Raw genomic sequence first — 16081 nt, forward strand, 5'->3', positions numbered from 1 at the left:
GTATTAAACAAAGAACATAGTTGACAACACTTTTGAAAAAGGCCATAATAAATAAAGGCCCGCAGCAGAAAGCTTGTCTCCAGATAAGAGACCGCTGAGTCTTTTTCCCAGCCAAAAATTTCTGAACTATGTTTTATTTAACATAAGCCTCAAGTCTCCTGCAAGTCTTCCTGCAGGACAAACCTTACACATGTAATGTCACATAACGTCAGGAATCACGGATCAGAGGATTTTGGCCAAGTTCCTTTTCCTGTGCTATTCAGTCACCTCTCAGCTGAAGAAAACTGACACCTCTGTCAATTCAGAAAAAGAGCATCAGATTAGAGGTTGTAAGTCAATAAAGTTGAACAGCAAGTAGCTGACAACACTAAAATTTTGCCTATTGCAAAACGTCACAGTTGAATGAATGGATGGGGTTTTCATGCCCCACTGAAGCACACAGGCTTCAAACTACTGGCATGTGTCAAGATGCTGCAAAACCTAACATTTGTAAGAGATACATCTGGTGTGTATTTATTGGGAGCAGAGTAAGGTCTTGCTTAAACTGCACACATGAATTTGATGTGGAGAGCGGGCAATACCCTATGCCTCACAGTAAAACATGTTTTAACCTAAACTCCTCCATCTATAATGCATGCCAGGAGGTGTGAAGACCTCTTGCACATTGAAAAGCCAGAGTATAAATTATGAATCAAGGCACAGGTGGAGTCTTGAAGGCCAAACAGAGTTCTCAGCTCAGTGGAGATTTTTCTAGGTTTAGGTTCATTCACATGGTATTTATGGAATAAAAATGTATTAGAGATTTTATATTGTAACCAGTTTGAGCAAATTTGTTATATTTTGACTTGGATTCACAAAAGTTGCTTTTAATTTCTGCTCTTATCGGACTGCAATTTTTCTTTCCCTGAAATAATTTGGCAAAGCAATTACATTTACCAGCAATTCATGTAATGATGTCAAACAGCAGCAAGACTGACATGTCCAAATCATGACTTTAAATCATCTTTTTGATCACAGAAAAACAACACAGCCCTTCATCTGGTTTTATGCTCTTCATGGCACTGTTTAAAGCATGACATTTTTCTCAGCTTAATATTGTGTATGACCTTTCAGATTTCACCTGTAGTTTCAGCAAAAGCGCAATTTTCATTGGCATGTACTGTAATAACTAGCGATAACAAAAATGTGTGTTTCCAATTTAAACCCACTTAGTTTCATTTGGCACCTGCACTAAACTTTACTTGGCAGTAGAAATTCAGAAACAGTGACAGCAATGTAGGCACTGGAGGAGTGAGAGCAAACCGAAAGGGCAGGCTCTGCAAGGCAATCTTAATTGTATGTGACTGTTTGGGCTGCGAGCCTTTTTCACCTGTATGAACAGCTATTTGCACCACAGCATGTTTGCAATGTACAAGTAGTCACAGCATAGAGCAGCCTCAGGTTAAATAGCTGCTTTCTGTCTCTCAAAATAAATAACTTAGTCTTCCATGCAGCTCATACAAGGTATTAACAGAATTTCAGGTGTTACCCCTAAGTAATTTCACGATCTTTAGGCAGATTAGAAAAGCCTAAGTCTGCAGGGAAGATGTGTGGGGTGTTTCCACATTTTTTTGCTCCAAGTGTAAAACAGCTTAAACAACTAAATGCAGCTTTAGCTGCTTCTAATCATCTACTCAGCAAGCAGGTAAACAATGCCCAAATGACAAGCTATATGCATCCCATGGTGACAGGGCATACTGCCTGTACTGCAAGCCAGGTCCAGACCAGCCAGGAGGCCAGGCGTCACTTTGGAGGAAAAAGCACAAGGCTCTCCTTTCAGGCTGCTTACAGCACTACTGTTTGAACACTGTTTCAAGCCTTGGACACAATGACCAAGAAAGATCTATAGGAGCCACCTCAACTCAGACCCCAATGACAGAGCAGAGACACAATGACCAAGAAAGATCTATAGGAGTCACCTCGACTCAGACCCCAATGACAGAGCAGAGCCACAATGACCAAGAAAGAGCCATAGGAGTCACCTCGACTCAGACCCCAATGACAGAGCAGAAAAAAAGCAAACCAGAAGAGCATATAGGCGCACTGCTTTTCTTCCTCAGTTTCTGGCAGCGCACCCTCATGTGTCGGTGCCCCCAGCTGTTCCCAAGATGAAAACATTTCCTTGGGCACAGAATTATGTCAAGTGAGGATTGTTTAAAGTAAATCAGCAGGCTGACACTTTCCTTCTTAAATGCATAAGGCTTCAATGTCCACTTGAACTAGCCCAGTGCCTAAGCATTTTCTTTCAGAGGGATCTGTCCCAAGATCACGGACAACTATGTTAAACCTGACCCCCAGGGAGAGGGACACTTTATCAGGATTTTGTGTGAGAAATGAGCCTGACAGAAGATGCAGATCTGCTTTTCAGGGGTGGCCCAGTGCTGGCACAAGCAACTAAACCAGCCCAAGACAAGACCATTCCAAGTTCAAAACCCGTAACTGTGACGGGTGGGCAGAAAAATACGTGGCTGTGCTCAAGACCTGCATGGACTAGATTAGCCTTTATTTGTCACTCAATCCTGGGATCTATTTTTCTCATGTAGTCTACCTGAGATGTAGAAGTCATTTGTCAAATTTTCTGACATTGGGGAGAAAAGAAATAAGGGGAAAAAAAAACCAATTACACAGGTACTGGTCTGTTGACATTTAAAATGAGACAATGATGAGCATAAAAAAAAAAGGTTAAAAAAAATCCTGGGCCAGCAACCCAAAGGACCGAAGACAAATCACAAAATAGGATGCAACTAATTAGGCTGAAATGCCAACAATGTTCAGTATATCGTTCAAAGTATCTACCGTGTCAGACTGCTACCATGACCCCCAGTTTGAATATGCCAAGGGGAAATGTAGAAAAGGACGGAATCGGATAAGTTAAATACAAATATTTTAAAATGACATTTTAATTTCTACCTCACCATTGTAACATTTTCAAAGTCGTTAAATAAGCATGTCGCCTATTCTCAGAGCAGGCCAAATGTCAGGTGTTTGTATGTATTATTCAGCTGAACATTTTAAGTACATAATCCTTCTCCTTGCTAAACAGGTAGTATTGTATTAACAGGTTATTTTCTTAAAAGGAACAGTGAATAGAAAACTGCTGATACTATAAAATGTTACATTATTGAATGTGGAGCCAGTGCTAGTATGGAACTGAACAAAGGTTTGCAGGAAGGACAGGAGCATCAGGTAGCCACAACTTTCTGCTGTACCTATGAGTTCTAAAGCACGTCTCAGGGCACTGGGACCCAGAGTCTTAGAAGTCATCTACCACAATTTAAATTAAGTCACCAACGCTAAACCACTCTCTAAAAAACTCCAGAAGCTTTAAGACTCCAGAATTTTTAAGATGAGCATGTCAAGGCTAAAACCTGAAAGTCAAATACGGTTTTTAATATTTGGCCTTTGAACAGTCCAGGCTGAGAAAAGCACCCTCTGCCCATCGTGAACACACAGAAAAGTTCCTCTTCATCATTTACAAAGTGTCTTAAGATAAATCAAATGAAGTGATTTTATACCAGGATAAAAATACTCACCTTGGAAAGTATATTAGTTCAGCTATTCATAGAACTATACATACCTGATAAATAAACTTCTGTAGGCAAATGAGTCTTGTGTAAGCTCTACATGGCAGAGTACATCTTTACTGTGTCTTATCCATGATACTGAGTATTTTGCAGGACTTAACAATCAAAACCCGGTAACAGATCTGAAAGGAAAAGGTTTACAACCAAGTTGGATAGATCCTTTGTAGCCCACGTTGTACCTTTCTTTTTTTTGCTGTGTGTTGGGTTTTGTTGCTGTTTTGTTCCCCATCCTTCAGTGACAATTATTTGAGGGAAGAAGTAGACCTGAAAAAAGAAAATTAGTGGAGCAGTATGCCACCAGGAACCCGGCCCTTCAGCTTTCGGGAGAAACATGAAATAGGCAGCCACAGAAAGGAAATGCTATATGGCCCATAGCATATTCCAAATGTGCTTCCCAAACTTTGCTTTTAGAACTAGCACTTCTTTATGTCTCATACAGAATTTGTAACAGGATTGACAAGCTCTGGGGTTTTAAAGCTTAAGAAGCTGCTAGCATTTTTTCTGACTGATGAAAATCTGCAGACTGACTCCGCTTTGTCTGAATACTAGCAAACCCACAACATCACTTCAGGCATTCCTTAGGTTTTGTTGTTGTTGTTGTTACTGCTTGTCACATCAAATAAAAATCAAAATCCATGAATTTGATAAAGTTACTTTTCCTTTTGTCAACACGAGGTTAACACACAGTGAGTTCTGGAAAGAAAATGAAATGCTTTGTCCATCATTTGGGTATGGCTGCAGCTTCACCGTGTAAAAGTATCTTGCAAAAGCAATATTCTCAGCTGCTTTTGAAGCACAAACAACTAAGAAGCTACTAATGAATAGCAGCGTTTATGACTTCTCCTAAACAAGACCCCAACAAGGCACTGGTTTGAGTTAGATTTTTCCCTCAAATGCCACAACTCTCAATAACATGCCAGCTTTCATACTCAGGGTGCTACTATGTGACTGCTACACCAAAGACCTCTGAAATAATTCATTTTTCACAGACACTTGGTATAGTTGTATCAACAGGAACAGAGTCCTGCTCTATCACCTGTGTAGAATTTGCCAGCTTAGACTAACTTGTCTTATTACCTCCTCTTTTTCGATCCTTTCCCATGCTTAGGTTTGAAAGAACTTACTGAACTGAACCATCCATAGAAAGCAAGCTGCAACCACACTCTCAGTGCCCTGAGATAACAAACTCAGGAAAGCAGGCAAACTTAACCTGAAAGACTTGATCTTCATACTTGCTCACTCCTTCTGCAAAAAATTAAAGGCTTTTACATTTTCAGAATGTCCTCCATTGGCTCATAATCTGGACCTATGACAAGAGGTTGTCACAGCCGTCAGTTTTAAGAGCTGAATAAATATGTGGGCAGGTCTACTGGCAAAATGAAGAAATGGCCACCAGATGTGCTATGCTTAATCTAGCAGTGAAGATCCCTGTGCTACCAGTCTTCACAGCTTGTATCATTCTGCCAGCTACAGCAAGCTAGTACAAGTCTCATAGCAAGTGTTAAAAATCACACCCTCATTGTTTTCCATCAACATAATTGGTAATTTTTTCATCAGTTGTGGATTGAGTATATCAATATTGAAACCTCAGTCTCTATGGTTTGTCTGCATATCAAAATGCTTTTGATTTAGAAGAGTCAATCACCGATCAGATTATACTGCAGAGCTATTTAATGTAAAATCCTAACCGAACTATAGGTGTACACTTGCATAAAATGACTCAGCAAAGCAACTATATTAAAAAGCTAAGTCATATCTGACAACATATTCATGATGTGTTATTGTTTTACGTGTTATTTATCCTGGCTAAGTTAGGAATAAGCCATACCTTTGCCTTCATTCCTGATGACCGCTGAAGCCAAGAGTTGCTTTCTGCATCAGCCTCTCCCCACCAGCCGTGAGAAGGAGGGAATGAAGGCAGGCCACCGGCCCTGCCGGCAACTGGCAGAGCCGCGCAGCCCAGCAGTGCCACTGGGTGCAGGAGGGGCTGGAGTCAGGGCACGAGGGGAGGGAGGGAAGAAGGGTGGGTGCTGTCAAGATCAGGCTTGCATGAGGTCCCAGCAAACTCTCAGCAGCACACAGTCTGACCCTTCAGTCAGATCCCATTACAGGTTGTTACAGGAGGTAGGGCATCCCTCTTCTCAAGACCTCTCTGATACTTATAATATTTGGCTTAACAGTACAAAAATACTTGGTGATATCTTTTGTTTCTTTTTAAATATCCAGTGTTAAAGGTTCAAACCACAGCACCAATCAGTTATTACTACTGTACCTTCTGCATGCATTTTCCCCTTAATATCTCAATTTCTTAATCTAGAAAATGAGATACCATACCTACTCTTTTGGTAAGAACTTGAAAATTTACAGACCAAAAAATGCTGTTTAACAAATAGGCATGATTAGCTAAGATTTTTAAAAGAAGCAAAATACCGTTGACATTACAAAGGACATCAGCATTTAACTTTTGTACTGTATAAGCAGTAATTAATAAGAAAACACAGTCAGCTTTCTCTATATTTGAGAAACTGAAATGATCATTCAATGAAGAAAAACTTCCAATACAATACAGTATCATCATATTATTTTAACCTATATGCCTGATAAGCATGAAAATGTTGTTCAGATCAACCCAACAAACAAGAACCTGCACCACCCAAGGAATTTTTATATTGTTAAGTTTTATTTTATAGTACAGCGTTGGGCACTTTATGGTAATGTGGAGTTCACCAAAAACTTCTACTGACACCACAAACTTGGAAGAAAAAAACAAAACAAAACAAAACAAACCACACATCACAGCTTGTTTACTACATCTACACAGTGCACTACTGACAGTAGTCTAAGGTCTGAATTCCAGTTCTTGAGATGACTTTGAACAGTAGTCCAGAGAGCGCAAAAGCATGGAGTAAATTCTTGGTTTGGTTCTAGTTTTATTAAAGGTCAGTAACTAACTAGATTTTTAAAACTGTTAGGACAACGCTGTTTTTTTTGTGGGGTTTTTTTATCTCCAAAATTATTAAAATGATCAATAAAACCTCAAGATGTCCTGTACTTCATCCCTTTCCTATAAGCATTAAAGGCTCACAACAAGGACATTATCAGGTACAGTTTTCAAAGGTCACTAAAACAACATTCTGAAAAAAAATTAGAAGCATTGGGATAGATAATGTTGCTTTGTTCCGCGTTGAGGCATTTCTCATCATATCTGACACAAATCTAAAAATAACAAACACAAATTGTCAGTTGGCTAAACATATAAGCATTTTAAATTTCTCTTCCTCCTCAAAAATCATGAAGTAACAGACGTGATGTGCTTGTGCGTAAGCTGCACCAAGACTAGCTGTTCCACAGTGCTTTATTGCCTCATTCAAGTATATTAATTTAAAGAAGTTCTCAAGGGAAAACCAAAGGTTGAAACAAAATGTACATCAATATACAAAGAAATTAATTTACAAAAAATTAAAAGGATACTGGCAACATTAGTAGATATTTTAAGTAATGACTTACGATAATTAGGGATGTCACAAACTAAATTCTTAACACATATGGTCATCACCATGAACTCTCTCACCTCATTGGTGGTACTGAAAAGCAATGCTTAACTCCTCATCTTTTTATCAATGATAAATGATCAAATGATAAACTAAACATCATAAATTCTAATAGTCAACCTTACTTCAGTTTGACTGGGTTATAGTTTTAAGAATTACCCAGGACTACTGGTATGCAACCACTGCCTTAGGCCTTATTATTTCCATAGAATGTGACATCCATAACCATTCCCAGTCATTGGAAATATACATTTGCCTCATTAGAATATATTCTTCAGGGTTTTATCATACAACCATATTTCAAAGCTACATGTAATTTTACACATTTTTGAAAAATACTATTTCAAGGATCTGCCTGAAAAGCAGATGTGCACTACTAAATTACTTTGAAAGGAGAAATATTGCACAAAATTCACTGAAGATTTGAAAGTCAACACATTCCCCCCTCCCCCCCCAACCAAGTAGCTCCCTTATTTTTAACAGAAACAGAATCTCAATTCACACAGAATCATAGAAACATCAGAGTACTTGAACTCAACTTATTTTTCAAATGTTAATACTGTTACTGGACTCTAAAATACAAATATCGTTAGTATTGACTTAACTAATAGTACAAATGAATTTGAGTACCCTTTACTACGGTAAACCTTGGAGTAACTTCCCACTGTGTTACTTGCTTCATACTCCAACCCAGCAGAAAAATTGCAATGGCCCTGCCAACTACACAGAGGGTGGATGGCCCTCTAGACTAAGGTGGCTGTGGACTCATCAAGCAACTTTCTAAGAATTTTTGCAGCTTCCAGGAAAGACCTATCAAGTACTTTTGAATGGCCGCTGACTCAAAGTGTAAAAGAGACATTACAAAGCAAATCAAGGACGGTTTTGCACAGGAAAACATACCATCCCTTTTCCATTCCTTTATTTTCAACCACCCTGAAGATCATGAATTCTAGACCAGCTGTGGTCCATGCTCTTGGGGTGAAGTTGAGGACACGTTCTATTCAGCCCAGATTCTGTTAACAGGAAAACAACACTTGGCAAAGACATACACATTTAATAGCAGCAAAGAAGTTACTGAAGACAAGCCACAACACCATTCATACTGTTTTTGCTGGTGCATTTATTTCTACATTCATTCTCCAAAGATTAAGTGTGATATCATGGGAACAGACAGCCTTCACCATCCTGAGCTTTACAATAAGGAAGCTGCTTGCCTCAGATGTAATTTTATTAGCTACATTCGTTTAGCCTGAAATTTCAGGCTGCTGGGAACATGCTGGCTGGAGCCTCACAGCACCTGGACTAGAACCTGGCACCGAGAGAGAAGATGCTAACTCCCTTGGAAATAAAGACCACCCTTGACCTCTGCCTGCGGAGTCAGGGAGGTCAGAAGTTACGGGGCTCCTTTCTGCAGGACAGGGTACTACAGTCAGCATTACACAGGTGGTGCATTTGCAAAAGGGCCTCATGCTGGCACTTTGATTATTGCATGAAATGTTTCTTCAATTAATTACATGCATAGAGAAAAGATTTTAGATGCTCCTAGCAATTCCATTAGACAGCTGCACCAATGAAAGATTGTTCTGTAGGACTGAATATGATTGATTGTAGGAGGAGAAATAGCTGTTTTAAAAACCTGGCTTAACTGTTCTTTTGCCTAGACTTTACATTGTTTACAAGAACACAAGATTGTAACTAGCTCATTCTAAAACATGAAAGGACATCTAAAACAGATTTTTGAGATCTAAAACACTCCTCTAATAGATTGGGTGGGATATTCAAAAGCACCCAGCATGTGTCTAAAACTCCGGCTGAAGTCTGTTTTACAATGCCTGAGGGGACTTCAGCCAGTACTGAGGATTTCTGATGACCCCACCCAAACAGCAGCAGTATCACTGAAATGCTAAATGACAATGAAGGGTTCAGTCAACTAGTTCTATGACAACTTCTACAACTACATTTTTCCTTCAGAACAAGTCTATTTTTCGGAGCTACACAACACCCAAACATGTGGGATAGAAGAGCAAACCACCGCCTACTCTACACAGACTGCCCTCTGCATGCTTAGAGGGTGGGTAGGGCTCACTTTTGCATCTACAGTACTGTCCTTCCCCGAATATCTGCGCTGCTTTTCACATGTTGCATCTCTGGACACATGGATGGGAAGGCTTTGACTGGGACAACATATTATCCATTCTGCAAATCCCACAGGGGATTAATTCCATACGCAATATTACTTTTGCCTACATGGCTGGGTTGGAATCACTACAACTGAGCTAGAACATTAAACAATATCCTGTAATCTGGATTTCCTCAAAGTTATCATCCCCCCTGAGGACTCCCAGGCTCTGCTTCACTACGCCACTGGAACAACCCAGGAATCCCTTTCTCCTTCTACTGCCCTTACTTATTTCCTCCCAAACCACATGAGCGATACAGCTTATTTCAGGCAGACATCTATGCAAAACGAACTTGAAGATATTAAATTCAAGTCCTAATTTTACTGGCTATGTCAGAAAATTGTTCCTAAGTGTAAGTAACAGATTACAAAGCTTAAATAACCTGGTATCTCCCTTAAACAGGAGAAATGGGAAGATCCTGAAGAAAAGAGATGCCTCTGAAGAAGACCACAGGAGCTCTGACTAAGCAGAATTCAGTTCTCACCAGTAGCTGGTGATGAATGTTGATGATTTTCGAAGACATTAGAAGGATTTCCACAAATAAAAAGCATACAAGCATAAAACTTGTAAAAAGCACTGGACCTGGACAATTTATCTTAATATAGAGCCCAATGTGGTAGTAAAAATACTGCATATGTAGCCAATAAACAGTTATATATTATCACAAGGACAGAAAACAAGTGTCGAACCAGAAGTATCAGTTTGGACTCTTATCTATTTGGTAATTGGTAATTCTGTTTAAATAAGGCACAAATATTAGCCTTTTTAAAAGATAGTAAGCGGAAAAGATTCTGTAATATTACAGCCTTAAAAATGTACCTACAGTTAAATTCAACACAGATATAAGACCGAGTTATTTTTGAACACATACAAGGTTCAAAACCAAAAGAGACACACTATTTAATGACTGTAAACACTCTATGGGCTTTATAAATAGTAAGGAAAGAATGCGGCATAAGCACAGTAACTAGCATTTTGATGGCAACTGAAATTAAAATAATTCTAGGTTGAATTTTACCTTCCATCTTTTAGCTTAGCTGTTTACTTCTTTTCAGCCTGCATTTTCACTCAATGGAGCAGTGAATTATTACCACAATGCATCGATGTTGAAAGATTCCACTATCAAACTTTCAATTTTACGATCCTTATAATAACTGTAAGAATATTAGCAGCCTCACATGGCTTCCATATTTTTCCCACAAAGGTGAGAATGGGACAATCTATGTGATAATAGGAGTTCAGTGCCTAACTCTCATGTAAAGCCAGTAAGATTTATTCCATCAGAGAGGCATTTCTGAAAATCGTTTTCTGGCAGCATTCCTGGACTTACATGTTTGATGGTTTTGAAAGTAATGATAGCCATAATTTCCTTTTTTTTTTCTATTTTCCCCCTTAAGACATTAAAACTGTTTATTATCGTTAATACATGAAGAAAATAAAACATCATCTTAGATGGAACCGTGGATAGAAACACCATGTCAGATGCAGAGGAAAAGGAAAGGTGAATCTTGAACTTCCTGTCAACAAAATGCAGGGACATGAATGATAACAAGTGAGAAGTGCTACAAAAACACAGACCTTTGTGTTGCCTGTCTTCTCTCAGACACACTTAGCAGCACTACGTTTGGGTAATACTTAGTACCAGCAAAGGAGAAGAATGCCCTCTACCGAGTCATTAATACTACCCCTAAACAAGTATGAATGATGTTGCCCTGCAGCTTTCTCATCTGACCAGCACCTGGTCTGACCCACCTGGAAACGTTACAACTGAGATTTTAAATAATTTTTATGATACTTTTGATTCTAATAGTGCAAAATATTTTGCCAAATAACATTTTTATGTTATTAAAAAAAAATTCCACTTCCAGCTTAAATAACATGTTGATACACAAGAGGAAACCAACGGATAGATAAATAATTTGGAGTACAGACCTCTGGACATACCACCTCTAACTCTGTAATACTGAGATTCTGCAGCAATGCAGATTGCAGATGCCCTCAGGAATGGTCATGCTCTAATCAGACGCAGATATTTCTGTACAATTTGCACTTTTACAACCTTTTGCCTTCATTGTACTGATTAAAAAAGAATTCTGGAGGCTCATCCTCAATGACAAGTACTGGCCCTGCCCTTCTCATTCTGGAACAAGATGAAACGTTTGCATTAAGAAAACCAAGGTCTCACTCTTTGGTAAAGCATCAAACATTGCCTCTGTAATGATATGGATCCCTTCCCTTAGGTCAGCTGCCTTGTAATAAAGCAGCCAAAAAACCTCTTTCAATTTGTGTTAGAAAGAAGGAAAACTCATTCATAAATCTCAATGTGGCAACTGATATTAAACTTTGCAACAAACTACTATTAAGATATTAAAGCGCAATCTGATCCAAATACTGACCTCATGAATGTGCTCACTCAGGCCTATACTGAGACTAAGACTAACCATTCATGCCCAAGAGGGAAAGAAAGAAAAAAGGTTTCTGACATGAGTTTAGAAGAGCAGGAGAGTGTTCTTCTCAGGCACAGTTCATTTTATACCTATGTGTTACTTCTGCCAACTGCATCACAAATATCCTTCAAAGTTGACAATTCCAATCTGCTGAAACTTACTTCATGCCTTTCCTGTCCTGAGCTATTGTGGAGGAAAACATATGTATGGTAAGGTGGATTGGTGGAAAAAGAAGAGGGGAGGAAAATTAAAAAATAAAAAAACCGAAAGAGCTGCTCCATATAGCAGCAAGAATTTCAGACTTTGAATATCCAAATATTCCTCAGAAATTCTGCCAGAAAGAGGACCAGTTCTTGTTCTAAACACAATATACATCAAGTTCTAATTCACTGAATTTAGAAACAGATTTTTGGTTGTTCAACTTGGCTAAAATGAGAGTTGGATAGATGCAGTCTCAAGCTGAATCTGTAACCAGTTTTCTAGTGTTACAAGTAATTTTTAGTCATGACTTTTTAATAATTTAACTAAATATGACTTCTAAGTAACAGTAATTCAATCTACCTTCAAAAAGGTAGCTACTAAAAATAGAAAATAGCTCAGAAGAGGCACAAATTAGTTTTCAAACACTATTAAACTGTAGAAAATAAAAAAATAATAGAAATCTATCAATTCCACTTACACTTTCCTTTCTGAAAATTTTTAGGTGAAATAGTCTACCTAGGGAAACCAGATAATATGTCTTTAAAGTGTCTTAGTTGTAAACAGAAGTTAATAAACGTCACATTATAATTCAGCACTTCATGTACTTCGCAGAAGAGGGAAAAGCATGCGTTACCTTTTCAAAGTCCGGAAGACAGGGCCACAGTTTTAGTTTGGAGTAAGTTCCAAGTTATGTTCACAAGAAATTCCTTAATCTAAAAAAAGTTTCCTTCCCCCCACCCCCCGCATTGCTGAAGCAAATTCTTGCCATGGAAAATCATTATTGCTGTTTTGTAGATTTGCATTCATCTTCTAAGATAGTTAAACCTCTTCTCAAAAGATTAAGGCAATTATTATTCATTACAAATATTAATATTTGTCCATTTCAGACAAATCAGATTTCTCGGTTCATTTCATGCTTAATGGGATTAATATAGTACCTTCAAAACCTGGTTACCTGTTAGGTGATACCTTTCCTGCTGCTTAGACAAAGCAAATGCTAGGAAGCACCATACACCTGCTGTATTTTTAACACAGAGACTAACTAGTACCTGATTTAAGAGTGCATTCATATATTTAGTTCCATTTTGTGGACCTAACTACAGCCAGCAAATGACCTGGGTAAACACAGAAGCGGATGTCCCAATGGCAGAAAATGCATACTCAACTGAAAAGAATTATGTTTATAATCGAAGATCTCTTATTCCTTTTTCATCTTTTGGTTATCATGTTATATGGAGTTATATGGAGTCCTGAGTAGTCTCCCTTTAACTTCTGATGGGAGTCAAGTTTCTCTTCTCATAGTTTTCTTACGTTTTATTTCCACTGCTACTGCTGGATAAGCTATCCTTTGAAATATTTAAACCATAGTGAAAAGCAGAACTCAGTTTACATAATGACACCACTTCTTGAAGGAGCCCACCCTCTTCTGGAGTTTCATTTCCTTCCTTCCCATCTTTCTGCCAAGGGACCAGAATGGATGGATGTTGAGCAAGACTTGCTGGGAGCTGATCTTCTGAGGTATTGCTTAGTGTTTCATTCTGCTTTGCATACTTATAGGAAGAATAGCCTGCTTTGAAACCTTCTAGAGAAGCAAACTGGGCACTTGATTGTACTGGAGATGGGGATGTCATACTAATGGTGTCCATCTTGTCAGTAACAAAGGTTTGGTCACTACTTTCTTCTTCCAGCCTTGAGAGAGATTCTCTATGGCCACCAGAAGAAACTTGCTTCCTGGGTGATGGAGGGAGCTGCTTCCCATGGAGGACACTGTCGTCCTGACCGAGGTTCCACTCTGCTTGATCATTAGCACTGCTGCAGAGCACAGTAAGATTGCACTCACTAGGTGCGTTCGACTTGTTCTAAAAGAAAGAACAATTGTTTATAGTTAATGTCACAAGAAATGTCTCTACACTGGCATCTTTGAAACAAAAATACTGTAATAGATTTTGTGTGTTCCTAAATTATGGATCCCCTTTGGGGTTCACCGTTACAAAACAACAATCCCGGAAACAATGTAAGATCAAGTGCTTTTACACTTCCTCGCCAGAACATTCTGTCTCTTGTCCTAAGGATTACCTTTTGTACAGTGGAAGGATTTCTGTCTCCCCTGTCCATTCAGTTTTTGCACAAGCAGTTTTGACAGTGAACAAAGACACACTTTGCTGGTTTGTACCCATAATATGAGAAGGAACTGGACTAAAACTAAAACCAGATGGCATTTCCTCTTTGCTTCAAGTAATTAATTATACCAACTTTCAATATTAAATTTTTTTGGCCAAACAAACAAAAATGGGCATTTTATTAATGTGACCGGTGTGTGACACTCATAATATAAAATTTTACAAGCTTTTTAAACATTTGCAGCAGAATTTGCTGTTCCAGTAATGAATCTTCTACTATAGGATCCCTTTCAGCAAAAGTAAATGTTGAACAGCTGATATGAGCTGGGATTCAAAAACACTAACATTTTTTTGGCTAACATCACAGCAGTGACTTGGTGAGGGTTTAAAGGTTGTAGGCAAGCAGTTTGTTTACACTACAGGTCCTGTGCAACTCTACCTAAAAAAGGATCAAGGAGCCATCTTAGAAAGCTCTGGTGTACTATTCTAGCAGTGTTTCAGGTGCAATTAACACATGGATCCCATGACTTAAGGTGGAAACACCACCATATCACTATGACTAGTTTAAGGATGTAAGGTGAAAATAGAAATAAAGACCTTCTAAACCACATGAAAAAAAGAGAGACTAAAACCAGCTATGGGAATACCAGATTGAACAGCTAAATATATTATTAAACTGTTTGATTAAGTAAATTATTACATTATTCACAGCTCTATATGTGGTTACCATTATAAGGGAAAAATACTGTTCCAAGATGACTTGGTATACTGGACAAAGGTGCAACCAATCTCTTTGCTGGTGAAAAACCATCATGCAGTGGCCAGCATGGGTGTACTGTTACATAGCCCTAGGAAGACACACTAGCAATTCTAAGGACTATGCTGCAGTGTCTGAGCTGCACATTGTTGATTCCACAAGTGCAGGATTCCACTACAAAGGGATTGGAGGTTTTTTTCAAATGAAAGCAGAAGACTAACCGCAGTCTTGTAATCAATGTCATCCATTGACCTAAAGAAATCCAGGCTCTTTGCTCCTGAGAGCTTTCCTTGATCTGAACTGTGTGTGCTCAGCGTGTCCAAAATCTCCCCAAGCAAGTCCATTTCTCCTTGATGCTGAGGAATTATTCCAGTTTCACCAGAATCATCACTATCATAAAAGTATGCAGAAGCTTCTTCACTGTCTTCTGATGATAACCTGAAAACAAAAACTTTTCCATCAGCTAGGAACACGAAAGCCATTTTTTTTACAGCCAGTTCTGAAAGTAAGTAGGAGAATGTGTTCCAAGACTTTTTTAAAGGGAACATAAACCCAGAACGTCTTTCTACTGAAGAATTTTCCTAAACATAGATGTATGATATCTGTGGAGATGCAGTTACCAATAGCTGGTTTTCCTGTCTCCTGGCTCTTCCCCAACCACTATAACTGTTATTTCAAGTCACCCTTAATATGACTTCCCAAATCTTCCCTCCAAATTTTACAGCTATTCCAAAACTGGTTCCCCTTTTGCCTTACGTACACCTCATATTTAGGTCAGTGTTGCTACACTTCTCCAGCTGACCTAGCCTCATAATTTGTTCTAGTGATGAGACTCTCACACTGCAACTCTTCTTCTGTCATATGGCCAGATTTACTGGAATACTGCCTATCTGCAAGGAGAACTGGTGATTTTGTCTCTTATTTTCTCTTTCATTCATTGCAATACCCTTACCTCTGACCCCCACACTACTGCAGTCTTTCCATATCTCTGTCTATCCATACTACAAAGGGTATTTCCGTGGCTCACTGTTTTGATGATAACCTTTGAACACTTCAGTAGCTCCTTCTTCCCTACTGCATCATGGCTTAAGCTGCTTGACTTCGTTTTCAAGGTCCTTCATGGTTTATATCCATATGTTCATTATCAAAAATCATCTCCTGAATTCAATCAGAGAATGCACCAATGCAGCTTAAGCCTCAAC

The 16081-nt window shown here is 38.7% G+C and overlaps 1 protein-coding gene across 1 annotated transcript in view; it reads right to left on the reverse strand.

Annotated features, from left to right (window-relative positions):
• Window positions 1–13250: 13250 nt before the first annotated feature.
• The window catches only part of DENND1B (DENN domain containing 1B), a 161123-nt gene continuing 158292 nt past the window's right edge, over window positions 13251–16081 (reverse strand). Inside the window, exons 22-23 of the mRNA XM_075710021.1 lie at window positions 15101–15317; window positions 13251–13861 (exon numbers count right to left, since the gene is read on the reverse strand). Coding sequence (XP_075566136.1) covers window positions 13310–13861; window positions 15101–15317 — 769 coding nt within the window. The 3' untranslated portion in view covers window positions 13251–13309. The remainder of the gene's footprint in view (window positions 13862–15100; window positions 15318–16081) is intronic.

Source organism: Pelecanus crispus, chromosome 5, assembly GCF_030463565.1.
Source record: "Pelecanus crispus isolate bPelCri1 chromosome 5, bPelCri1.pri, whole genome shotgun sequence".
Taxonomy (NCBI): domain Eukaryota; kingdom Metazoa; phylum Chordata; class Aves; order Pelecaniformes; family Pelecanidae; genus Pelecanus; species Pelecanus crispus.